General features: G+C 38.7%; 1 protein-coding gene across 4 annotated transcripts in view; it reads right to left on the bottom strand.

The window, feature by feature from the left end:
* Positions 1-698: 698 nt before the first annotated feature.
* The window catches only part of sfswap (splicing factor SWAP), a 55819-nt gene continuing 30276 nt past the window's right edge, over positions 699-26241 (bottom strand). For 3 of the 4 annotated variants that reach the window (XM_053339921.1, XM_053339923.1, XM_053339924.1), the window contains 6 exons: positions 21103-21299; positions 13409-13785; positions 11393-11524; positions 10809-10949; positions 7644-7716; positions 699-1463 (listed from right to left, as the gene is read on the bottom strand). In XM_053339921.1, the coding sequence (XP_053195896.1) occupies positions 1398-1463; positions 7644-7716; positions 10809-10949; positions 11393-11524; positions 13409-13785; positions 21103-21299 (986 nt within the window). In that variant the 3' untranslated portion in view covers positions 699-1397. The remainder of the gene's footprint in view (positions 1464-7643; positions 7717-10808; positions 10950-11392; positions 11525-13408; positions 13786-21102; positions 21300-26241) is intronic. The other variant, XM_053339922.1, reaches the window with a different exon arrangement.

Here is a 26241-nt window from a genome sequence, read left to right on the forward strand (position 1 = left end):
CAATAGTATGGAGAAATATTAGTGTAGAAAAAAATAAAAAACATTAGAAACTGTTTGGGTCACCTGTTTTTGTTTTTCAGGAGGTGAGGAATATTCATCACTCCCATAGTGTGGTGTTAGACGCTCTACCTCAGTTTGTTGGCACAGATCCTAATGTAGTTTCTCTGATAGTGTTTTAGTGGCTCTTAATTGGTTGCTGGTTTGTTAAACAACTACTATTGACATTTCATTGATTATTTCAAGGCACTGTATGGCCTAAAAAGGCTTATCGCTGTCTCTCATTAGCTTGCATTCATCAGGTCATCAGGCAAGAGCCTACTAAAAATGTCTGTACCTTGGTTTTAACTGACTGCGGTCACAAGTGCCATCTCAGCAGCAACAGCACTAGAAGACACCCTGAGGATACCAGCAGATCAATTGTTATATTTGCAGGGTTTATTAGCAATGCTGCTGTGACAGTAAACTTGATACAGCTAAAGGAAGTGAAGTTCTGGGGCCAGTAAACACCATTTCTTCCTGGGCTTGGTCGATTGTTGAGATTGTTCACTCCACTCTGTCATAATAGAGTTTATCAAGGTGGAAAAGATAATAATAACAAAAAAAGTTTAATTAGTTTGATCTATTTTAAAACTTGTGTGGCATTAATCTCTATGACAAGTTGTTTTTGTGGCAAAAAGGAAAGGAGTAAGGGCCAGAAGTAAATCATAATTGAAACTTTATTGACAGACTGGATTAGAAAGTTCGGCATTAAATTCCATTTCAGTACAAACGAGGAACAGAAATAGAAGGCCACGCACTAGAGCTGAGGGACGAGAGTAAAAAATTAAAACAGCTTCTCGTGTAGATGGGTGAGATGCTGGAGAGAAAAGACAGCTGGGGGAGGGGGAAAAAAAGAGGGCAAACAACAGCAAAGAATAGTACATGAGAGAGGACAGAAATGAACTGATCAAAACAACACAACCCTTCATAGAAGGAGAGAATACAGACCTCCAGCAGTGTTAGGTAATGCTGCAGAGAATAACTGTCCTCACATGGGAGAAAAGTGTTTCAAAACAGGATGTTAAATAACATATGGATTATTTCCACTATTTGAGATCCCCTGCACCAAAACATGTCAACTACTGACATGATCTCCCAGCTCATGAGCTGATTTTTTCAGGTCAAGTGTGAAACTGGATATTTCAACTTAAGTGAGTGCCTTCACCTCACTCTCACATTGCTGCAGCCAAACTGAGTCTGCTGATGCTCAAATCAAGATGAAATGATAAACTAAGGATAAACACAGGGAGTCAAAAAAAAACAAAACAGATCCATGCCATATAAAAGTTCAGGAAATTGGAGAATGCAGCTTGCTGATCTCCCATGGTTATCGTGGATGGTAAAGAGCCGCACTTTCTTTAGGAATTGGGTGGATGGAGGGTCTTGGAGGTGGCAAGCATGGCTCGCACTTTGGCCATCAGATCCTGAAAACGGAGCGATCAAAAGAGAGAGACACACACAGAGAGAAAGTGATGAGTTAAATGCTCCACATGTCTCTATCTATACATGGCTAAATGGGGATGTGACAGCAGAATACCCTCCCTGTCAAGAGTTAACCACCAACATGATGAGGGACTGAATGGAATGTACAGTTATTGCAGATCCATTTCTTCATTCTTTCTGTTTTGGTTTGACTTACATGCAGCTATCACTTCCACACACACACACACACACGCACACGCACACGCACACGCACACGCACACACGCACACACACTAAAAAATATTAAGGGAAAAGTAGTGAGAAGTAACTGTGATAACATATTGCTATTTTTTATTTCTTGTATATTACTGCTTCTCAATTTACAAATCTTCCTGTTATTATTATTATTATTAATAATGACAACAATTAATATAACTCCTTAATGTATAAAAGAGCTGTTAGTACTGCTGTTCCCACTGGGGAACAACTCCCCAGTCTTCAGTTCTATGCAGCTTCCAGGCACTTTAAGCTCACTGGTTTGTTTAAGCTCTGCTGTTGTGCTTGCTGTGTCCCTCTGGCTCTCATCAAACTCCCCATATAAAGAGGATGGGCAGCTACTTTCAGCACACTGCTTTCTGTAAGCTAACTGTTTTTTATCTATCCAGACGGATGCAGCAAGAGAGAGAGCTGAAGCTACAAGAGCGTCAAACATTTAGCCAGGAGGACCCTGATTTTTTACTCATGAATTCACAACCATCACCTCATGTTTAAGGTTGTATATTATGGGAACTTGCTTGCTTGTTTTGTACTTCCTGCCCTCTAGTTGTTAGGAATTCCTTAATGCATCTTTAAACACATAACTTATTTTAAGCACAAAGTAACACCCTGAAAGCACTGAGAATCACGTGTTTTATCTCCTCTCCAAATCTTTGTATCTACATGCACCTGCTCCCCAACTGTTCAGTGGCCCTCAGTAAATGTAGTATATGATATTGTCTATTATAGTGAGAATTAATATAGAATTACTAAAACAAAAGCTACATTTACCAAAAAAAAAGAAAAGAAAAAAAGTGTAGAACTTCACAGAGAAATATAAAGTCAGTTATAGTGAGTAGAGAGCTGCCAACATTTAATTAGCTGTTATCACTTTACATTTCTCCCTACTTCAGGTCCAAATGTAAATATTGCTGACCAATTTCACTTGCATTGCTGAATAGGAAGTGTTGATTTGCATCCCGAGAGTGATTCATACACGCATGGACAAATATCCACCCTTGAGCTCTCCTGACAGATGAGACAAATTAACAGCTGTAATCACAGAGGGAACGAGCTGTCATACCAAATCACTCAAAGGGCTGTTTCTATGTAAACCCTGGTGTACCTGAATATACGCTATCACACACACAAAGAAGTGTTCACAAAATATGACAGACAATACTTAAAACTATTACTGACTGTATGGAAAGTAGCTCAACTATGGCTGACTTCTTGTCAGCTGAAAGTGACTTGGCAAATGAAAACAGTAAAAACGGATTTTTACCGATCATTGATCATTGATCATTGAAGTACAGTAATATTGCAGCTGTCACGTAGGATAGCTCATTGTGGAAACATGCTGTAAAAGGACAAAGCTCATTATAAATACATCATATAATCTAAATATTCCTTACGTCATCCTCCAGTTTATACAGTAGAAGAAAATAAGATTCAGATCTGAAAACAATGAACAATGAAATAATCCAAACCCACTGCTGACTCACTCCACTGCAGGCTGTTATCACACACAGTTAAATCAGCTGTTTTTATCTGATGTGGTACATTTTACCTGCGGAGGTCCTGCGATTGGAAATGTTTACTTATTATGTCATTAATTCAAGTGGATGCTCAAATTATTGACCCTATCTTGTAAGTGAACAAACATTAGTGAGTAGTGAGACAGGCTTGTGATAACAGGTGACAAATGATTCTTCTCTGTAGATTTAGTCTTTTGCAGCCATTGTATTTTTAAAGATAATTACACCCTTACCGTGAAATTTAAAAAGTGATGAAGCTATTGCATGCTATTTGTAAAAGGTTCTATCTTTCAGATTCTCATGAAATGGTCAGCATTTTTCAGTAATAGTTATTCAGTAACTACTTCTATACACGGTCGTCTTCACTGTTGGTGGCTGAGTCTGCCATTCCTGTGCAGGTAATCCAGCATTGCCACATGTTATATTTCAGCTCATCGGTATTAGCCTCATTAAACTGTTCACTGTCCTACAGCCACATCAGAGTTGTGTCAAGTTGCTGCTAAAAGCATTTATACTTTTAATCTAGGGTTGGGTACCTTTCACATTTGTACTGATACCAGTACCGGTACTCAATGGTACTTCATTCCACTACATCACTCTAAAATTGTCATGAAATTTAGCACTGTTTGATTTGACATGAATCAACACTCGGCAGTACCGACGTAGTTTGGTCGGTACCATTAAAGTACAGACTTCGGTACCCAACCCTATTCTATTCTTACTTACTAAGTTAGAACAACCAATTATTGCAAAAACTTCATTACAGTATATACAACAAGCAACTAACAATAAGTTACAACATAACAGCTGTGTGTGGAAAAGGCCTTTCTCCCCACAAAAGAAGTTGACTTGGTGTGGGAAAACTTGATTTCTATAAAAAGGAGCAGTGATGGCATGCAAATGAAACACGTTTAACCTCATGAGTAACTTGTGCAATCACTGTTTCACCACATCTCTCTCTTATTGAAGACTTAAGTATTCTTACTGCGGGCTCAAATTACAACAGTTTTAAAATCCTAATAGGTTTGAAATCAGGTTGCATCACACACAAAAGGAAGTTTCACAGATTTGCTTTTAATTGCAAACATACTCACACTGCAAGGTTAACTAATACCACTAGAACAGACTGTTAGATATATCCTGGGGGAGCTATGCAACACATGGAGATTTCTCTGTCTCACACACATTTAAACACTTGTCTAAGATAATTTCTCTCCAGCTCTCCCTTTGTCTATCATGTCCCGAGGACAAGTTAGATTGGACCTAGCTTTTGCGCTGGCTCAGCTTTCAAAGCAAAAACAGAAAACATGTCCAACATGTTAATCATCAAAACAAACTCTAATGTTTAAAATGCAGGTGTAATAGCTTCTCTTAAACTGCCCAAAGTATCTATCAAACAGAATAAAAAACAACAAAAGTACAGCAGAGAGGAAGAGGGAACAGAAGACAGAGGAACAAAGACAAACAGGACGAAAATGAAAGACAGGATGAGGCGAATAGCAACCAGGCACCCTCAGGGAAGAAGAGACCATTAGGCAGATGAGGGTGTGCTGAATTATTCAAGATGTGTTTGTAAAACATCACAGATGGGGTATAAGTAGTTAGTGGTTGCGAATCTGTACATGTGCAGCAGCAGCAAACAGCAAGTTTTCACGAGCTAGCTTATGTTGGTATGTTGAGATAAAGGCAGAAGAAGAGATTGTGTTTGTTTTTTACTGGGACAGCGAGAGGAAAAAGAAATGAGATGATTTTTTGTTGATGAGAGAGGCGCATCAAAATATATAAAGCTTCTGTATCTATGCTGCATCTGGTCAGGAAACACTAGAAACTGAGACACTCCATCGCTCACTCATGCACACGCAGGCACATGCACACACACACACACACACATTAGCCCATGGCCTTAAGAGAGAATAGGTTCCAAATTCAGTACATCACAGTGTAAGTTGTTCACAGAATAGCTAGCGTTGTCTCTCCATCCACACTGTATTGACCTCCATTAGCTCAAGTCTGAATGCTTCTTGGGTTCAGACTCACTACATTGAATGCAACACTGGTTTTATTCCAGGTATAGCTTTTCCAACATCACATGTTTACACTTAAAATCCAACAAACCATGCCCTACACTTTCTGGTGCGATGCATTCACTTGCACACTGGTTGCATGAGAATTGATACATCACAATATTGCATCACATCGTGCAATGTAATGTAATGTGAGTATGAGTGACGTAACTGACATCTTAAAATGATTAATCAAAGATGTTGATGTGTTGATCTTGGTAGAAAATGCAAAGAAACACATCATGTGAGGCATGAGACGCTTCTGGGAATATCTTTCATCTTAGAATTGATTTAAGCCTTTTGACAAATTAAGGTAATTGATTTTTAAATATGTCTGAGGGAATGTTTCTCCATGTTTCACCAGCAGTCAAAATTAAGTGAATGAACAGTATATAATAATATTGTGTTAAAGCGGTGGAGGAGAGAGGCAACAACAAAAAAAGACATGTAATAAATTGAAAAGAAAAGAGTGTGTAACCTTTGTCTTAATGGTAACTGATTGACCTGAACACTGGCTTAAAGTATTAATAACCCTCGGGAGCTTTTTTGCTCATTTAACAACAGGCATGAAAGAAATGACATAAAAGTCCTATGAGGTGAGACAAAAAAAAAATAAAGAATCTAAAAAATAGTATCTTTTATCCATCCATCTATTTTAACGCTTTTTGCCAATCACGCAACACATTCTTCTTCTTCCACAACAGGGACGTGTGCAAGCATTTAATTACGGTGCATTTCTGAAAGCAGTGTGATGGCAGCCATAAATAAATTGGACATAGTAATTTTAAACAGGGTGGAGCAGGGAGAATGTGTACCGGGGTCAGAATTTATTGGCGAGGTGTATGTGAGGTTACATTGTGAGTAATGTGTTTATACCGCTTATTCAGACGCAGCGTGCCTTTTATGTGAGCTCTTACACTCAAATGAGGGACACAATGTACCATAGTTAAACAAAACACAGACACAACCCACAACTAAGCCACATTTCATCTGTCACATACAAACCACTCATTCCATTAGAGCATATTGGCAACACTATATGGCCAAAAGTAAGTGGATGCTTCTATAGAACGTTGTGTACTTTTGGTCTGGGGGCTTTTTCTAATGGTTTCAGTTGGATCTCTTAGTTCCAATTAAGGTAGTCCTGATGCTACAGCAAACAAACACCTTTTAGACAATGGTGTACTTCCAACTTTGTGGCATTTGTTTGGAGAGGGCCAATCAATGCATTTGGCTGGCTATAATCATTCCTCCTGTTCATACTGGTCATTTATAAATCCATTCCTAATGTGTTTCCAATGTAAGTGATGGGGGGACAAAATCCAAAGTCCTTGTACTATGCAAAAATAAATTGCAAAGTTTATCTGAATTTAACATGAGGCTTCAGCAGTCTTGAGTTAATCAAAGCAAGTGGGGATCTTCCAAGGTTACAGTCTGTTAAATGCAACATTCCTGCTTTCAAGCTGCAGTGGAGAAGATAGTAATGCAAAAAAAGGACAATTTGTCCTACAGAGATCACAGCGTTGGAAGAGATCCACTTGATTTGTCTAAGTCAGACTGCTTCAATGAACCTAACAATGCATTTTCTGTGGATAGTGTCCACTTGCATCAGAAGCAGATTAGGAAGTGATCTCTTTACTTCCCTTTACAAGTATGAAAAGGAGGAATGGTTAGAGCAACAAAACATTTTTGATTGTATATATACTGTATGTGCAACTGACCTCAAAAAATGTGAAGCTATCCTTTAACTGCTGTTTCCAAGGTCAAAATTTACTTGTCAATGCTGTTTTACTTAGTTGCAGTGCAAATAAATAGTTGCTCCAGAAGACACAAACTCACAATGTTAAAGACAAAGATGCATATGTGCATAGCTCAGTGAGAGGGATTCAAAGGAAATGGATCCTGACATGCACATCCTCCAGTGATTACTGCTTGTGTGTGTACAATCACTTCAGGTCATAGATTATCTAATCTACAAGATGTACAGTACAAGATGCAAATGATAAATATTAAAGTTAGACTGACTTACGGAGGTCAGGGAACATCATAACATAGCTCTGCATGGTTCAAATAAAGTATGCTAAATAAAACATAATGCATGTGTTGTACAAAAACAGTTGAATGAGAATATTTAAGTAGATTAAAAAATTCATTCATGTGACGCCTCCCAAAAAAGGTCATACACAAGAACCAGTTTATATGTTGTGAGTTCAAAAGAGCGGCCCTCTTTGCATGGCGGAAACACAAAACAACACTTAGTCCTCGTGTTGGGAAGGCTGAAAAGTTCAGCAGAGGATGGATTTGGGATAAAAGCAAAGAACAATACCTGAGTTATTTTGGACTGAACAGAGGATACTATGGATGAGGACACTGCCTTGTCTTTCTCCTGAGAACCACCCCTGTAGAGAGAAAAGAGGGGAAGCAAGAGGAGAGAGGGGCACAAAAAGAGAGAGAAAAGAAAAACCAATCATGTTAACAGGAAAGGCTATACAATATTCATGACATCTTCTGAAATGTTCAAAGTTAGAAAGGCATTAGAAAGGAGAGGAGAGGAGAGGGAAAAGACAAAGAGGTAAGAGAGGAATGGCATATGACCTGTAAAAACTAAAACCAAAAACCACGCCAACTATTTCAAACACAGCTGAGTATCTAATAATGCTGACAGACAGTAAAAGTGCCAAAACTGAAGGTGTGGTTATGTGGCATGTTTCTTGACCAGTAGATCACCTTTATCAAGAAAGCTTTTAACATGAAAGTAATGTGCATCAACTAAACTGATCACAGTAGGTGACAAAAATGGCACAACACACTGCTGCTGATGCTATGAATGTTTCAGGCTTCAGTCCGCTGGGGTAAGGTGAGACAACTGTCACTCAATCTGTGGGTATTATACCCATTTACATGCTCACTTTGGGCTTATTTTTGTATCTTGCTCTAGTTCCATCCCTTGTAGAAAGTAAACTAGAAAAGCCCAAGTGACAGAAACCAGCCTCGTCTATTCACAGAGGATGGATTGGTGAGCTGCCTACAAAGGCTATGCAGAACTTTTAAAGGATTCCAAAGAATTTAAGATAAAAGCCAGTCTCCTCCCTGCAATGATTCGACTTATGTGGCCGCTAAAATAATTGCATTCCTCTGAAAATAAGGCCCAATTACTACATACAACCAACAGAAAGCAAAAGAAAACCTTCTTTGTTAAAAATAAAAGCATTCTCACCTGTAACAAAGGGCATCACCTAGCCAATATACTGCTGAGGTTGGATGTTGTTAGAGAAAAGCAATTCCCTCAAAAGCATAAAATTATGGGGTATGCTATACTTCACTTATAAACAAACAGTCTGTCCTTGTACAAAAAGGAGCTGTGCCTTCAGGTTTGTCTCCTGTTTAAGCAAAACTATTCTAATGGTGTGTCATCATTCAACAATGATTTCAGGAAAACATCACAGTTATTTAAATGAATTGGTATTAGTTCAACTAGATGGAACAGCTAATCCAAACTTAACTGCTTCTATTTAGACACTAGGAGTAAATGGACAATTAGAGGTAGAGATCATTTTTTTAAAAACATCTAATTACTGCCATTGCTGCTTCTTTCACTCTATTGTGCTTTTATTCATTATCAACCCAAAGAGTTACTTCCCCCTTACCGAGTGTGAAGGCTCATTAACAAGACCTCTGCAATTAACTTGTGTGTCTGAGATGGTAAAACTGATGGGAAGGATACTCAAAACAATGAAAATAAGTCTCAGGTTGGAAAAGAAGAGACATTTCCTTAAATGAGATATAACAGGGTTGCTGTATTGCAATGCGTCGTGCCTAAAGCCATTTCCATTTTTGTAGTCACTTGAACTTCCCTGATAGACTTTTCAAATAAATGACAATGCTGCTATGGAGTAGGGTTGTTTTTTTGGTTTGGTATGTATAAAGATTTGTGAGCTACATAAATCAATTGCATTTGCTTGCAGTTATATGACCCCATGCAATGTGTAGAACAGCATTCATACAGTATGTTCCTGCTCTGTTTGCCAACCATCCCACACAACAAAAAGTATCTGAACAAAGCTCCTTCCAAAAAATGGAGTACAAGCTGAAAGTGATTTTACACTTGTATTTCAATCAGCTAGGTACTTCATGTCATGTTTGCACACACGCAATAGTGGACAAATGTTTACATGTGCTTTAAGAACCTTGTATATTAAGGCAACAGAAAAGACTACATGTTGCTAGCTGTCACTATCTAATTAAACTAAAGTTAGCTACATGAGTTGGTTGAAAATGCCTTCTGTGGCTCTTTTGTGGACTTTTTCATATTTCTGGCTGACTCAATTTAAAGTAAGACTCCTGTAAAAAGGGTCTTGCGCACATGATTGATACACACTTGCTATTGTGATAAAAGACTGAGGCTAAAGCTGCATGTCTGTGGCAAAATGTCAGCCGTTGATGATTCATGTAGAAGGCACAGAAATACATGTCCTTGTATTGCAGTGTAGGGTTTACAAGTATGAAAAGAAAGAAAGAAAGAAAAAAAAAGTTATTTTCTTCTAAAATAACTGTTTGGTTGTTGATTAGCTTATATACCTGAACAAGCAAAGAAACTGTTCATATTTTAAAACATTATGTTTTACTTTAAGGATTTAAAGATGAGGACTAATGGTGTCTGGTGAATGTAAGACTACCTTGGGTAACAGGTTATGCCAGGGTTGTTGAAACGTAAATCTCCCTACAACCAATAAAGGTCGGTTACTATCATTGGTAGTAAGTTAATTAGCCAGTATGCTAACGTTTGGGATGTTGGCAGATAAACACAGTTTTAGCCATTCCTTACACATTTGGTCTTTCCATTTTGGTCTAGGAAAGACTTATTAAAAATACAGCACTGTCAAACTCTTCAAATGGTAAGTATTTTTCTTATTACGGATCCATGCACACCACTTCAACATGTGGGGGAAACCAAATCTTGATTTGCTGGCCATGTCTACTTATGGTTGCTTAACTATTACATGATAATTGCTGTTGAGGAAAGGAGTTTAGTGATCAATAGCGGTCAATTACTTAGACTCGCCGGCAGAAAAACAGTAAAAACATGTTTAAAGCAAGAGTTTGTGTTTGTCAAGAGCCTTCAAAGACAGGAAGTTAATTGGACATCATCTTCAGTTTGGCCTTTGACGAGATGCATCAGCACAGTTTTGACAGGCTGCTATAATAGCCAATTACTCAAGCGTTGAACTATTATATGTGCCCGTCTATTAGCAATGCTGTTTGTTTCAGGAGAAACAGAAGCTTCACAGGCCCAGAGCCAACAATCTATTGGTCTAAATATGACAGTTTTAAAAGAAAAAATGTGTGTAAATTGTATAAATCTTCTCATTTGTCAGCTCTAAGCCCAAGTCCTCTCAATGCCATTTTGTTTCATTAGTGGAGTCTTTCAGTTACACCTGGGAAAGCAACTTAAATTCTTAGCTAGTTGATTGACAGGCTTGTGAAGGATTACCTGGAGTGAGCCAGGCTGGAGGCAGGGCTAGCTGATGGGGACAAAGCTCTGCCCGGTGAGGAATAAGGGGAAAAAGAGGAACCTGCAATTTGCATCTGTCCTGAGGACACCAAGGAACTTCTCCTTTTATCAGAGGGGGACCTGTGAGACAAAGGTTAGAAGAGCAAAGCAGGGGCTTAAATATTTCAGATTCAAACAGCAAGACTGCTAAGTGTCCAATATATCAATGGTGTGGGATATTTTCTGAAGGCGGAGCTTATGTATTCAGCGGAGCCCTGCTTTAAATTCATGAAAGTACAAACTGTCAATTGCAGTTTCCATCAGTGAAGACTAAGTGTCTTTCTAATTGGTATTTTAGATACACATGCACAGTATTATTGGTTTACCAAATGTTAAGATTCCCCATTGTCTTAGTAAAACTTAATGAAAAATATCAAACATTTAAGATTGAACACCTGAACCACCTGTTAGTACCCCACTGTGACTCAACAAACATTGTTTGCAGCGGTATATTAAACACAGCTGTGTGTGAAGACCTGTGACTCTGCTCACTACAAACTGAATACACCTGCTGTTAAGTTTACCTGGATCTTGAATGCCCCCTGGGCAGGCTGGAGCTGCTGCTGGGATGATAGCGCTCCCATTCTCTCTCATCACGTCTCCTTTCTGATGAGGGACCCCTCCTGTCCCTTCTCCCCGGGGAGTGTGAACGGGATCTGGTCAGGGAGGAGGACAAAGTGTGAGATGGGAAGAGGCCATTAAATTACATGAGGCAGAGGTTGGAAGAGGAGCTGATGAATTTGAAATGAAGAAGAACAGTAGAGGGTGAAAAGAGAATGATTTGACAATGAGGGGGGTAGTGCAAGAAAAAAAGGAACAAAGAAACCATCCTGATTCAAATAATCAGGATGGTTTTTCAACATGACAAGTAGCAAGAGATGGTTTGTAAATAGTTCTATCAGAAAATCTGAAGACATGAATGTGGTGTTAGGAAGTACACACAAAACACATATCCTCATTATGTGAATTACTTTAATAAACATTATAATCACATGCACTCTCACAACACTGTTTTCTACACTAACCCTGAAAAAGAAAAAGTGTTAAATATGGATAATATAAGAGATTAATTCACTTGTCAGACTTCTTTCCAGAAAAGGGCAAAGCTACATTCATTTTCTCCCATGGGCTGGTATACAGAGCATATCATTTAAGCTATTTACAAAAATGAAATAGCCAGGGTTAGAAAAGGAAACTATACTTGCCAGAAAGGAGAAGCCAATTAATGTCAGTTTGTGCTAGATGGCAAAACAAGGCTGCTTGGTCAATACTGGTCAATGATAAACGGCACAAGCAAACCTGCCTTTAATCACCTTCTCTTAGCCCTTATGCTACCTCTCCTTTGTTTTAATTCTCATTTCACATACTCTTACATCCTTTTTATTCCAGCCCATTTCCCTTGTTTCCCCCTATTTAGCCCCAATGTTTCCTTCATTCATTCATCTCACTTTCAAGCTTTTTTCCTCTTCCGCTTTCAAGGGAAGTATGAATAGAGAAAGAAAGGATAAAGTGCAATGAGAGATGTGGAGGGACAGAAGAACAAAATTACTTTTCTATTCATATTTTCATTCTTCTTATAGGTGCAGTGAGCTTTGCACTAGATACTCAGTTGAATTAGAATATAAATCAGATGGTGATTAATCATTATGTTCTCAGCCTGTCACTTTACATGTCTCATACCTTTCAGTGCAGCTGTACCATTCATACACCGTCGTATCCAAGTAGGAAAGTCAATTGTTGCAATGATATGAATTGATGTCATTTTATCTTGAATCACAATGACTACTACACATTAATTGTTATGCCAGGTTAGTGAGTCAGTGGTAGTCTACATTTGGTTAGGTTTATATGCAACAATGTGAGTGTCAAAGTAACGCAAACTTTTTTTTAATAGACATTTAAAATGGTTACATAAGCTGACATATTCCCATAAATAATGCACTTGAAATGACTATCCAGGGAAGATTTTTGACTCATCCCTGTGAAATTCCATCATACACAGCATCATATGTATTACATAAACAGGAAAACACTGGAAAATATTAAGTGGACTGCCTTTGTTGCACTTTGTCCCTTTAAAAAAATAAGCAGATTCTGTTCAAAGATGACAGCTCAACTCAGATCTTAGCAATCTTACAAAAGGAAATTCTGTCCACAATAACAGAGCATGAAAACAAAAAAAAAACACAATAAAACAATAGAGAGAGACATTACATTTGCTCCTCCCAGGGTGATGTGCCTGTAGCAACCAGCAGAAGAGACCAATAAAACCCTGCACAGCTACACTGTACACCATCAGGACAAAAGGCTAATTTATCTCACTCAATTGCAACCAGGCAATTATTAATATCAAACATAGCTTTTTTTTTGTTACAGATATAATTATGTTAGTGTAAATGCATTCACATGGTGAGAGAAAACATGAAAGGCAACAGTTGAGAGGCATCAAAAAATCATTTAGTAATAAAAATCACAGCACCCTGAAACAGAATCCAATTCAACCCATCTTTGAATGAGTACATGGCTCCATTGTGTCTTACCGGGACCTGCGGGCTCTCCTGTAGGCACTGGGAAGGGAGTGTCTGCTCTTCGACCGTGATCTGGATCTCCTCTTGTGTTTTTTCTTCTTTTTGTCTTTGTCCCTTCCTTTGTTCCTGTCTCTGTCTTTCTCCCTGTCTCTGTCTCTGTCTCGGTCTCGGTCTCGGTCTCTGTCACGATCTCTATCTCTTTCTCTATCTCTATCTCTATCTCGGTCTCCTCCTCTGGAAGAAGTGTAGGAGGATGAGGATGGGGCCTCCCTACTGCGGAAGGCCCCTTGGTTCTCTGCAGGGGGCCTGTGGTCCTGAGGATATGCAGGTGGTGCAGAAGACATTTGAGGAGGTGGAAGGTCGGACAGAACAGAAAGGGCTTCTTGCATCTGGAGGCAGAAAGGCAGATAAAAGAGGACAATGCAAAAATATCAGTGAGGACATTATTTCTTTCAGTTCGAGGCTGAAACTTCTGTTAATAATTGGCTTAAAGACAAAAGAAAACAAACAACATATTGACTAAGTTAAACAGACTCTTTGTCTCTTTGACATTGTGGGTATTGAATGAATTCCCAAATGCCTGATATCTCCATACATCTGTGGGCAATCAATATGGGATCCAGTCCACTTAAAGAGATGCAGGTGATGTACACGGTTGGCTGGATAGAGAGATTAGAGATTTATTTATGCAAACTTCATGTGTCCATCCTTCAATGCCCACCAATGTCTGCTCAAAAAAGACTCAATGCCACAGTATGAAAATACTTACAATACTGCACAAGCTATTAGAATATTAATGACATGTCATTTCACTTTTCTACAGTGAGGGTGCTGAGATGGTAATGGAAGAATAAAAAAAACAATGAGTTTAATTGATATGGGTAAAATGATCAACAATAATAATTAATAATAGGTTTTGTTGCCCTTGTCTGGCAACATTAACATTGTACTTCTATTTCTGTATGTGCAAAATGTAAAATATTTTATTTAGATACAATCTTCTGCCTCAATTTGCTTTCAGGAACAGAACATGGTGGAGAAACAAAAAGTACACCAGGAGATATATAAATATATATATATATATATATATATATATATATATATATATGAAAAAAGAGAGACTATAATAAATCACAGCGACACTAAAAGGGGCATGGGATCATAATCGTCTGGCTCAGGTAAAGTGGAAATTAGTACTCATTCTCCCCTCTTAAAAAAACAACAAAAGCAATTTACTCTTCTGATTAAAAGACGGCTACACAAAATAATGCAGTCTGCTGGCTACACACTGAGTTGTAACTGTCAGCTGCAAAGTGCCTCTAATTACCCCAATGTGGCTCTGTCTGCTCATATTAGATTGCCCTGCTGCTGGATTCAGACTGAAAAGACAGCTTCAGTCCATCAGTGGATTAAACATGGCACTAAATCTTCCAAGGTCAGATTTTATCTTCTCTGGTTACATTTTCGATCGCTCCTGAGGCCATCCCATGTGTATATGTATGCACTCACAGTACTATACGTGTGTTTGGATTAAAAAAAAGAAAAAAAAAAGACATCAAATGGCATACTTTATCTGCTGACATTAACATAAACGATATGCCTGCCTGAGTGATGAGTAATAAACACAGAAGCCAAAGAGGAAGTAGTGAGTAAGGCGTATTCTAGCTCAAATAAATTTAACTGTCCTAGTTCAACTTCATAAAAGAAAATCTGTTCACTCCTAACTTCAATCGCTCCAATTCAATAACTCCCACCCCCTTTACCCATCTGTTCAAATCTGTAAGAAATGGGTGGAGCGTAAAAAGAGAGAATGGGAGGGACAGATAGAAATAAAGAGGGAGTGATGAAAGAGGATGAAAGAAGGAGGCTGATGAGGCAGAGAAGTACGGGAAAGAGAGAAAGAAGAAGAAAAATGCCCGTGACAGAAGACAATCAATAAGTATCTAAAAACAGGCATGAAAGTAGAGAGAGGATGAATATTTATTACACCTCTCTGTTTGCACGCTATCTGCAGTCTGGGCTGAGAGATAATGAAATGATAGGAAAGCAAGGTTTGGTTTAAAATTAGGACTGACATATGGGAAGCTTATCCCAACACTGGGCTCCGTAAGTGTCTGCCCTCTCACACCTGCTCTGGCAAGATACCAAGGTGCAGACAATAAGAAGAGTAACAATAATAAGTAGCTAATAGTCCCGGGGTAAGAGAGAGAGAGGAAGTGAGGGGAGGGGAGGAAATGAGGAGACTTTCAAACTAATTAAAAGATGGAATATTGAGGGAAAGAGAGGAGAACAGGAAGGAATAGTCGCGACATGCTCTTAATATACCAGATGTGTATTGATTGGTGAAAAGCCTTCATTGGGTCTAAATGACTTTCTTTATATACAATCCAATTTGTGGAAAAAATAGACAACCCACAGGTTACCTATACAAAAGTTAAACATGACAAGTTGACCAGTTTCTATACTGAAAAGACAGCAATGGGAAACAATCCTTGAAGGTGTATAATATCAGCTTCACAACTAAAATATAATTATTTTTTCCTATTTGATATATTTACCATAAAAAACATAAAATGGTAAATAGCCACCAATAAAAACTTCTAATTTACGTTTCTGTTTTGTGAGGTACTAACCTAAAGCCCCTTTCAGGCATGCACCTCGTTACATAAATGTGATGGCGATGAATAAACGGTAGCAACAATCATATCAGCTCAGACCTTGAATACCAGACTTGTAATATCTCTGGATCCATTACACCGCAGCACAAGTTTGAACTGAATGCCATAATCATAACCTAATGGCTGCAGCAGCAGATGGAAAAACACACACAGAGAATTATTGAAGAAATTCTTTTCATGTCAAATTAGTCTAACAAAAAAAAAAAAACCGCCTCATTCAGCATTTTATCCCAACAGCATGGAGAAAAATATCCACAATCCACAATTTGCATACAGTATGAGAGCAAATAGCAATAAACTTGACTCCTAACTTCACTTCCTTGTAAAGTTAGGAGTCCTTGACATTCTATGCTTGTGCATTGTTGATGATTATATAATAAACTAGGCAGCAGAATTCTCCATCTTAATGAATGAGGGAATTGATGAGTAGATTTATGGAGGAGATTATCTGTAAGAAGTGGGTGAGAGTTCTTCGTGGTCACAGTGGTCATAAATTAAGGCTTCAACTCCAAATAAGTTTGAAAATTCATCATTGAGTGAAAGCCTGTGTGAGAACTGAGATCACTCTTTCTCCTTTCATGTCATTAGACTCTCAATTTGCAGCGGTGAATTGAGAGTGACTGCTAATGTGACTGCTCCTTTCTCTTGCACCCGGTGCCAAATATCATGTCAGCACTGTGGCTTTGTTTTGTAACTAACCTGTAATATAAAACAATGTGATGTCTGAATGAACCCCTGAGAGACATTTATATACAAGACAACTGTGTTTGTTTTAATAGACAGATAAAGCAAGTAAGATCTGAAAAGTGCTTAAAAAGGTTGAAAGAAAGAAACTGCAAAGTGAAAGAATCACAGGCAGAAGAGCGGGAGCCTTTGGTCTGTAAAGCTGATTCAGCAGGTTGTGTTGACTCATAACGGCTTACACTACAGTGCAGTGCATATACAACACCATAAGCACTATGGAAAACATAGGAGAGCTTACATAAACAGATCAAATGAGCTAATTTTGCCAATTCTACAGAGACATGGCATCAGCATTCACATCCATACTTTAACCTACATAGAGCATAACCTACATTACAATATCCAAAATATAGCATGAAACCCATCAACTCCAACAAGATGCTGCGATCAGAATACTCATTCCAACTAGACATTTTAATTACACTAAAGTCATTCTGACCTCTTTTCACTTGCTGCAAACTCAGGAAACACTTGTTCCTCAAATTGCTCCTTCTAATGAACCAATCATTACACAGACTTGCACTTTCCTATTTATCTGACTTTAACATTGATTCTGTGCCCTCTGATAGCAGAATGCTCATTATCTTACTATGCCTAGAATCAAGGAATATAAAAAAAAAAACATATCATCAGCTATTATATCTCAGCTTGACTCTCTCTTGCAATTAGGGAACACAATTCTCTGAAAACCGTCAAATATAATCTCAAAAAACCTTTAACTACACAATTATGTAGAAAATTGTGACACCAAAAATCCCATGAGGCTTCTACGTTGGATCAGACAGCAAAGTTATGATGTCATTGTACTCAAAGTAATTGCTGAGATCTTTTACAGCCGCGGCCCTAGTTATTGTCCTTTTTACTGCTTCAGCCTAACACAAACTGCACGAGGGTCTAAAGATAGAAGATAGCTATACAGATTATAAAGCCTCCTGAGGCAAATTTGTGATTTGTGTACTAGACTATACAAATAAAAAAAATGGACTTGACCCTCTGTGTGTTAAGTCCTTTAAAACATACAGCGCTTTGTAGACCGAGCACTAAGTTCACAATCTCTAACTGGCAATATATTCAACTACAACACACGTACCATCATCAGAAGGCCAGTGACCTGAATGCTGGAGGCTCCTTAAGGATCTGTACGCTCTGATGGCCACAGCACAAGTCGCAGAACATCTGGAGAAGAGTGACAAAGCTGGCGCGATAGTGACAGAAGCCTGCCCACTGCCACCTGGCCAAACAGGCAATAGTCCAGTTCGCCACGCATCAGTTGGGCTCACATGAGGAGCTGACATGAAATATCTATCAAATGGATAGGGAATCTACACATCAAATGACTGCAACCCAATCCTATTTACACTATAAAGTATTTCTGCCTTTTAGCCTATGTTTAATTTAACAGACAAAAGGCTTTTAAATTTTGCATTATCGCAGCACTCCCATGAAATGCTACAAAGTTGAAGTTTAAAGCATTATCACTGGTGGATCAAAACAAAACAGAGGGCAGGAAAGAACTTTTATTTTATCTTTATCTATTAGGAGCCACCTTAGTTGATGTATTGACTGATTTTCCACTTGTGGCTCTTCTGTGGTGATGCTCCTCTCTCGTAAGTGATTAAACAGCCATTCCCCTGTATTGTCAGATGTCCTCTCAATAACATTATAGTACGATTACATATTCAAAAGTTTCCTTGAGCTAAATAAAAAAATATCAATAAACAAAACCTTTCTTTCCTCTACCTTCTGCTTAAATGACTTTTTTTTATTTGCGAGGTTGCCAAAGAGCCCAGCCCTGAAGATGTCGGAAATATTAACTTTGCATACCATACAACATTAAGGTGTTAAGAAAACGTGATATATAAATTAAAGCAGTGACATAGATGGGATGAAATCATAAAAACAAACCACAACCAACGACTAAATAAAGCTTTTTAAAAGTTTGGAATGATTCAATGTTCTTTTCATCATGCGTCAAGGAAAAGTTGCAAAGTGCCATTACCATTGGCAACAGTTACTGTACATAGTTATTAATTTGTTCAGCATACAACAGCATACCTCCTTTCCTAGCAATTACTGACTAGAGTGGCTGTCATCACCCAGGAGTAAGGCTACGACATGGCTAAGAGCAGTAGACACAGACTCAACAACTTAATAACAATATGTGATATGCTTTATCTGCTCTATATATAAAACCCTTTAATGTATGCTGTTCATCAATATTCACCTCTATGTGACTGATGTACATACAAATATTCCCTTTGCAACCACACAATAATCTCTTAATCTATTATTACATGGTTACATAAAGTGCAAACTGCTCTCAACACAGCCACACACACACACACACCCACAAACTGACAGGTACTAATAAAAACATGCTGTTCATCAAAATTTGCATCTATGTGAGTGATGTAAGTGAAAATGCTTCCTTAGCAACCGCACGTTAATCTCTAAATCTATTATTGCATGGTTACATAAAGTGAAAACTGCTATCAATGCAGCCACACACAAACACACACACACACGCCCACCCACAAACTGACAGGTACTAATAAAACTACAGCTGTCTGCAACTTTAACTTTATTACAGTATTAAAAAGAAACAAGAAAACACAGTGTGCGTGCTAAAAATCATGTTAAAGATCCTACACAGAAATAAAGATTGAGGCTGTTGTGGGGCTAGTGTGAGGTTACTGAGCCAACTGTAGCCATTTACTGAACATCTGACCATGGTTGAACTTGTGGGGAATAAAAAAGAAAAGAAAAACCTTATAAAAATTAACCACTGTCCTCAGAGTGCCAAGGTCTTGCCAGGCGTGTCGAATTGAACAATATTTGAGCTAAAAAGACAAAATTGGTGCTTATATTTATTCACTGCTGCTGGTTCATTAGTGGATGTAATTTTTTTTCTCACTCAGACCAGTTTCATCTAGGTGTTATAAAAAAAGCTTCATTTTATATTCAATGATTTTATAGCAATTATGTTGACATGTAGTTTTAAAAGTTGTGTAAATTGTGCAGGATTAAATGTCAAGGTGGGCTAACAAGACTGAAGTCTGTATGTATGTCAGTTCAAAAAATTTTAATGAAAGTTTAATGAACAAATAAACATGTTTGTTCTCGACTTCTTTCCTTGTTTTATTTCCATCTTTATAAATATGTTGGTTCTGATTGTCTGTGTGTCAGCTGCAGACTGTGTTGCAAACACACACAGGTTTGAGATGTGCAGTTGTGGAGGTTTAAATGCACATTTCGGAGCCCAGTGGGGCTTCCACTCCAACTGAACTGCTTGTCCTTCCACAGCTTTGCCATACGAGAATTGGGAGGGGTTTGTAACTTTTGGAAACAGAAAGACCTTCATACACACCCGCTGAAGGGATTTCACAAGATTTGTCATTCCTTACTCAACTATTTCTATCACTTTTTAAATCTAAGAACAAGTGAGTGCAAACACTAGACATGCCTTGGAAGAGTGAGTTCCATTATTGATATATACATGATTATTGTGTCTTGCCTCTCTGTATGATGCCTGGCTTTTAACCCTAGCTTTGAGTCTGGACGGACAGCATCTCCATCTTCTTTTCAAGCATATCTCTGTTTTAAAAGCCATATTATCAACAGAATATACATAATCTGCATTTTCTAATCCTGATAATGCAATGACATTTTCACTTGAACTTTCCAACTTGGCTTAACGAGTTATTTACTCTTGTACACACGGTATCTTTCCTCTGATGTTATTGGCTACTCTCAAGTTTCATTCTTCCAACAACTTATTGGAGTTAACCTGGTGACTCATGGTCCTCTTGGCTCCTGCTTTCAAATGGCAAAGTATTACGCCTTGCAGGAAGGAGTCTCCCTTTATTAGACATCTGTGGTGTGGGAAGGCCCAACAACATTATTGCACCCTTGATATGATCTCAACATCATACAGTACAACTCTTTAATGGTAGTAATGGAAATAGTTATAATGTTGAAGCAATTTCCCTTGACAAAACCTGATGTCTGCCAGATGTGAAACAACCTGTGTTTAAAATATGGAACTGTGATTACATGTGTGGAAACTGTGAATTTATTGCATCAGGGGCCACTAAATTTTATCCAAAGAAAGAGGCACATAAACAGTGTGCACATACAATAAATAGTTCTTGAGAAATTGCGATATAATACAATGTGCAACTTTTGACTCTACCTGTTTCAAAGTGTGACTTGATTAAGGATCTTTTTGTCTTTGAGATAACTTTGTCAATCGTCTGGTTAAAAGTGACAAATACTGACTCCTACCTCAAGCTGTGCGGATGCATCTAGTTCAGCTCTCTTAGCCTCAGGCTCCCCTGGGCAGGGGCCGCGGAGGGTCTGTAGGAAGAGTGCTGCCTTCCTCTTCCTCTCTGCCTGTAACTGTTTTTCCTTGGACTCCTTAGATGCCTGGGCCAGCTTCTCCCTGGCCGCGGCTGCAAGGCGATCCTCCAGTTTCTGCTTGGCTAAGGGCAAGGAGATGACAGAGCAAGAAAGAAGGCAGAGAGATGGTTAGATGAAAATGAAAAAAACTTGTAATCATTCTCCTGTTTTTCTTCTTTTTTTTTTTTTTTTTTTACCACAGCAAAGTCACAACTCTCCTTAATGGGGGTGTCCGAGGAGAAAATGGTTGAAAAGACAAAGAAAATCTGGAAAAGAGGGATTATGCTCTGCTTTCTAATCTGCCTGGCCACAATAAATGGGCTTTGGAAAGCAAAGAATAAAAGAAATTGGTAGGATGATGGGGTGGGTCTCACAAGAGGCACAAAAACTCACGACATAGGGAGTTTACAGAGAGAGGGAGAAAAGACAGTGATGGGATGATAAAGAGAGAAACGTGAAGGTGAGAGACAAAAAAAAAAAAAAATCATACAGGATGAAAAGTGAAAGACAGGCAAGGAGGAAATGATGATATGAGTAATTTTCCACTCTTACTGTCACATCGATATCTGACATCTGGCATTCTTTGGCTGTCACTGCTGCAGGTAGACAGAGTTCCAGCTCTAAACGATAAGGGCTGACGAAGTTTCTGCTAGATAATTTTATGTAATTCACGGTTTATACAGATAAAACCAAAAAAACAAAACAAAGAAACGCTAAGTAGGAGGCAACATGTGGGTGGAGAAGAGGAGACAGAAATCTGAATGACAATGGGGGTGGAAAATATGCATGGTTTTGAGAGATGAGGAAAGGAGATGAAGTGACAGACGCGTAGAGGGTGGATGGATAAGGAGGGCTCGAGAATGAGATGGGGCACAGAGAGCAACAGGATGAGTGAGCTACACAAAACAAGACGAGGCAGTAAGGTGTAAAGAAAATGCATGTGGAAAACAAGTTGTTTAAGTTATGCAACCGTCGGGGCTGCTGTTGTCTCTTCGGGGGTTTAAAATAGGCTTGCTACCCGAGGAAAATCGTATTGGAGTTCAGTGTGAAGAATAGCCACGTGGAGCAGAATCCATATGTACACCAGGGAGTGTTGCAATCCACCATCCAGCCAGTCTGACTCTGAGTCAACTTATTTAAAGACTAATTTGATGCAAATTATCATTCCTAATTTGGTGCAGGATGTTTATATGATGAGCAATTTAACAAAAACTAGCTGACAACAATTTGGAGAACTGATTAATCATTTAAGCCTTTTATGAAGCAAAATGTCAAACACTCTCTGGTTCCAGCTTCTCCGATGTGATGCTTTGGTTTTTCTGGTTTTTACATTGTCTTCTGTACAATGAATAAAATCAAATAATTATTAAACCGTATGAACTAGTTTGATAACAAAAATAATACAGAAAGCATATTAAGTGATGCACCAGGGATAGAAATTGACTAGACCAATGCTAGACTGTATTAAAGGATACATATTGCTCTGTTCTCCGTGCAGCTTTGAGACTCTCTGATCATTGTCTGATTCATCTTCTCCCAAATTACTGGAAGAAATTCAAATCTGCAAAGCCTGTGGTAAAAACTATGAGGAGATGGACCAGTGAGTCAAAGTTGAAGCTACAAGGTTTGCTTTGACTACACTCATCTGAGTGTTTTTAAGGCTGCATCTACAGACCTGGATGAACTCGTTGACACTATGACATGAGCTTTTGTGAGGACGTGTGTGTGTGTGTGTGTGTGTGTGTGTTTGTGTGTACCAAGGAGGAGGCTTACAAAAGTGGGGACAGGATCTTGTACAGGCCAGACACACACACACACTGACAAATGTGAACAGAGTAGCAAAGAGGAGCTACACTGAAAACCTGAAAAACAGGTTTTCAACTAATGACCCTGTGTCACTGTGGAGAACCATCAGCTGGTCGACGACCTGAATGGCGAAGCGCTGTGGGGTTGAGTGGAGGTGTGTGAGGATTTGGGCATGTGTGTGTGCTCTAGAAATATCCGCTGTGAAATAATCAGAAAATAATGTCGTCTTGTTCTGATTCGCCGGCTTTCTCACTACCACTACCGCTACTTTCCCTCTCTTCATTCAATGTCTAGCTTGCGTGACCACAGCTGCTCTCACTCTCTCTCTCTCTCTCTCTCTCTCTCTCTCTCTTTCTTTCTTTCTTGCTGGCACTCTCAGCTCTCTCTCTTTTTCTCTCATCTTTTTTAAAATGAGTCAGGAAGCCGACAGCAAAGTCTAACTTTACTTTTAATGTTATCAAAAAAGAGAAATGTCCTCCCCTCTTCCTGGTAACATCTTCATACTCCCTCATGGCAGGGTTTTACAGCTCTGATCAGTCTGATTCGTTGGCTGTGATTGGCCTCCCCAGTGTGACGTCGGGTTTCTTGTTTCTCCAAAAGTTGAATCTACTTTCTCGCCGCAAGTGGATGCGTCGCTGCACAGGCCAAAACCCCCGCAGCCTAAACGCTGTGTCTGATTTGGTCTGAATATGGCCTCACTGTAGGTTTGATCAGCCCACATTCACACTCCCCCCACTCCCTCCAACTCCCTCCAACTCAGACATCATACAACTAACCCAAACCCCCAGCAATTCTAACTGCTCTTCTCCCTCAACACTAACGACTGTACCTCAGGTGAGTCCAACATCTACACAGTCATCAACAGGACCCAGCAGAGGATGTATCAACCGGCCTCAGGAGTTACTAAACCAGTTTTACACTGCAGTCATTGAGTTTGTTCTCTGCACATCCGTCACTGTCTGGTTTGGATTGGCCACCACACATTCATGTCTGCAGAAAGGATTATCAGTGCCGACCTGCACATCTCTACAGTCAGTCCTCAAACCCTAGACATAACCTATTTCAGCTTCTCCCAAAACCGACAGAAAAAACTTGTTTTCAAAAACTTGGCCAATGAAGCTGATTCTAAATTCATATTGAAAGCAAAACAAATTCTGAAAGTCTCAATTTAATTCATTTGTCAGAATACGTGGGTTTGTGTTTGAATGTCAAAACTAAGAACAGTGTGATTGATGATTGTGAAAAAAAAACATTTTTGTCAAAGTACCCAATGTTAGACTTGTTTTTTCCATTGATGTAGAAAACTTTTATGCATCCTTTAAAAATCTCCAAAAGCACAAAAAACTGCTACTCTTCTAGAAATCACCATTTGATTTGTTTTGTCCAATTTTTATGTATTTATTAGCATTACAACTTATGTGATCTGTTTTTGTTATAATGTTCCTGACTTCTAATCCGATTATGGAACTGCTATATATGTGAAATGTCATTCCCTTGCTCTGGTTTAGAAAATAAAACCGTAGAAAAACTTGACATTTGAGGAAGGTATACCTATATTTACAGCACATTCATCTCTATATACAATCGTATTTCTCACTAAATCTTCTACCATCACCATGAAACATGCACATCCACTGGGAAACGTTTGCAGGCTAAACGCTTCACACACCTATCACTGGAAACCACATTTAGTATGTGTGGCTGTTTTTCAGCCCATCAATACAGATTAGCTTTCTGCTGTCTGCCAGTGATTCTCCTGCTATCTGATCAAGTTAGGCCAGCTGACTGACAGCCACTTTGCCACACAGCAAAGCCAATTCAGTCAGCTATTTATTAGGCTCTTTCCCAGCTTCTTTGCCTGTCCGTCTGTCAGCTCAAAGAGAGACCATTATACTTTGAGGCTGTTCCGCTGAACCTAAACGGGACCTGTCAGCCCCCTGGATGCTGAAAAGTACCACGTTTGTCTTAACGGTCTGTCCGTCCGTCCTTTCCAGCTCTATTTTGCAGCTGTCTTTCTAGACTAAAGGATTTAACTATATTTTTGCTGTGGGCATTCTATATCTCATAACATGCTGAAATCAGCGTCTTTAGAGCTATATAATGTCTTCAGGGCATTTGGCTGAACAGCTGACAGGAGGATTGGGGCTTCATTTTTGTCACTGGCAGGTAGCCTCTTGCAATTGAATCATAATACAGTATGGTAAATACCATTGGCAGACATTTAGCAACCCATGCTATAAAAGGTTACTCTATGGCTCGTAAATATATAACTCCTGGACACAAAATATCAATCACCATCATTGGAGAATCCATTTTCAAATCCACAGCCTAATAAAATAACTCCTATGAATAACAGTGAACTTCAGCCAGCATTACTCACTTTTATTTCTTGTTTTGAAAGTGATATTGTGGCACTAAAGCTTATTATTTTATGTAAATGTTCCCTATACTCTCAACAAGCTTGAAAGGTTAATCACAAGTCATAAACTTAGTTTGGTACAGTATATTTGCTTAACAATACACTGCATGATATAAGCATTAGCACGCTTTATCTTGACAGAGCAATCTACTAAATTAATGATCAAAGATGATTTTGGCACAGTGATGATCTTTGTGATGTACTGTTCAACACCGACTGCAGGAATTTTTAGATTATACAGCCACGTGATTATACAGGCAACTCATAATAGATCAAACAACAATGTACAACAAAAAAAAAATTACAAAGAAATATGTAGTGATACTGTCCTTTGTTGATTTGCTTTTTTTTAGCTTGAGAATTAAGTATTTTAGTTTTCATCTAGGCATGGAGAGACAGACATCACATCATCTGCTAAAGTCATTGAGTCATTAACAGTGTTCAAAAAGCCTCTCAAATTCACTCAGACATATGATGGTTTTTTTGGTATATGCCTGAACAAGTCTTATTTTTTTGCACTTTTGATATAGAGGGCTTTTTTGTGTCTGGTTAACGTCAGGTCAGATGGCTTATGGAAAATCACATAGCAATTGGGATGCTGGTTGGTAGTTTTTTTTCTGTGACAGAGATGTGAAATAGTGTGTGGAGTGTCATTTCACATTTGAGATGCTTTGTGATCATTCGGAGAGACATGCAGAGGAGGGTGAAGCTGCCCAACGTTTTGAGGCTGAGAGGGTGCAACTGCAGATTTCGGAGGGTGTAAAAGTAGAACAAGATGCAATGAATCAACTTCAACTGCA

This window comes from Scomber japonicus, chromosome 19 (genome assembly GCF_027409825.1).
Source record: "Scomber japonicus isolate fScoJap1 chromosome 19, fScoJap1.pri, whole genome shotgun sequence".
NCBI classification, from domain to species: Eukaryota; Metazoa; Chordata; class Actinopteri; order Scombriformes; family Scombridae; genus Scomber; species Scomber japonicus.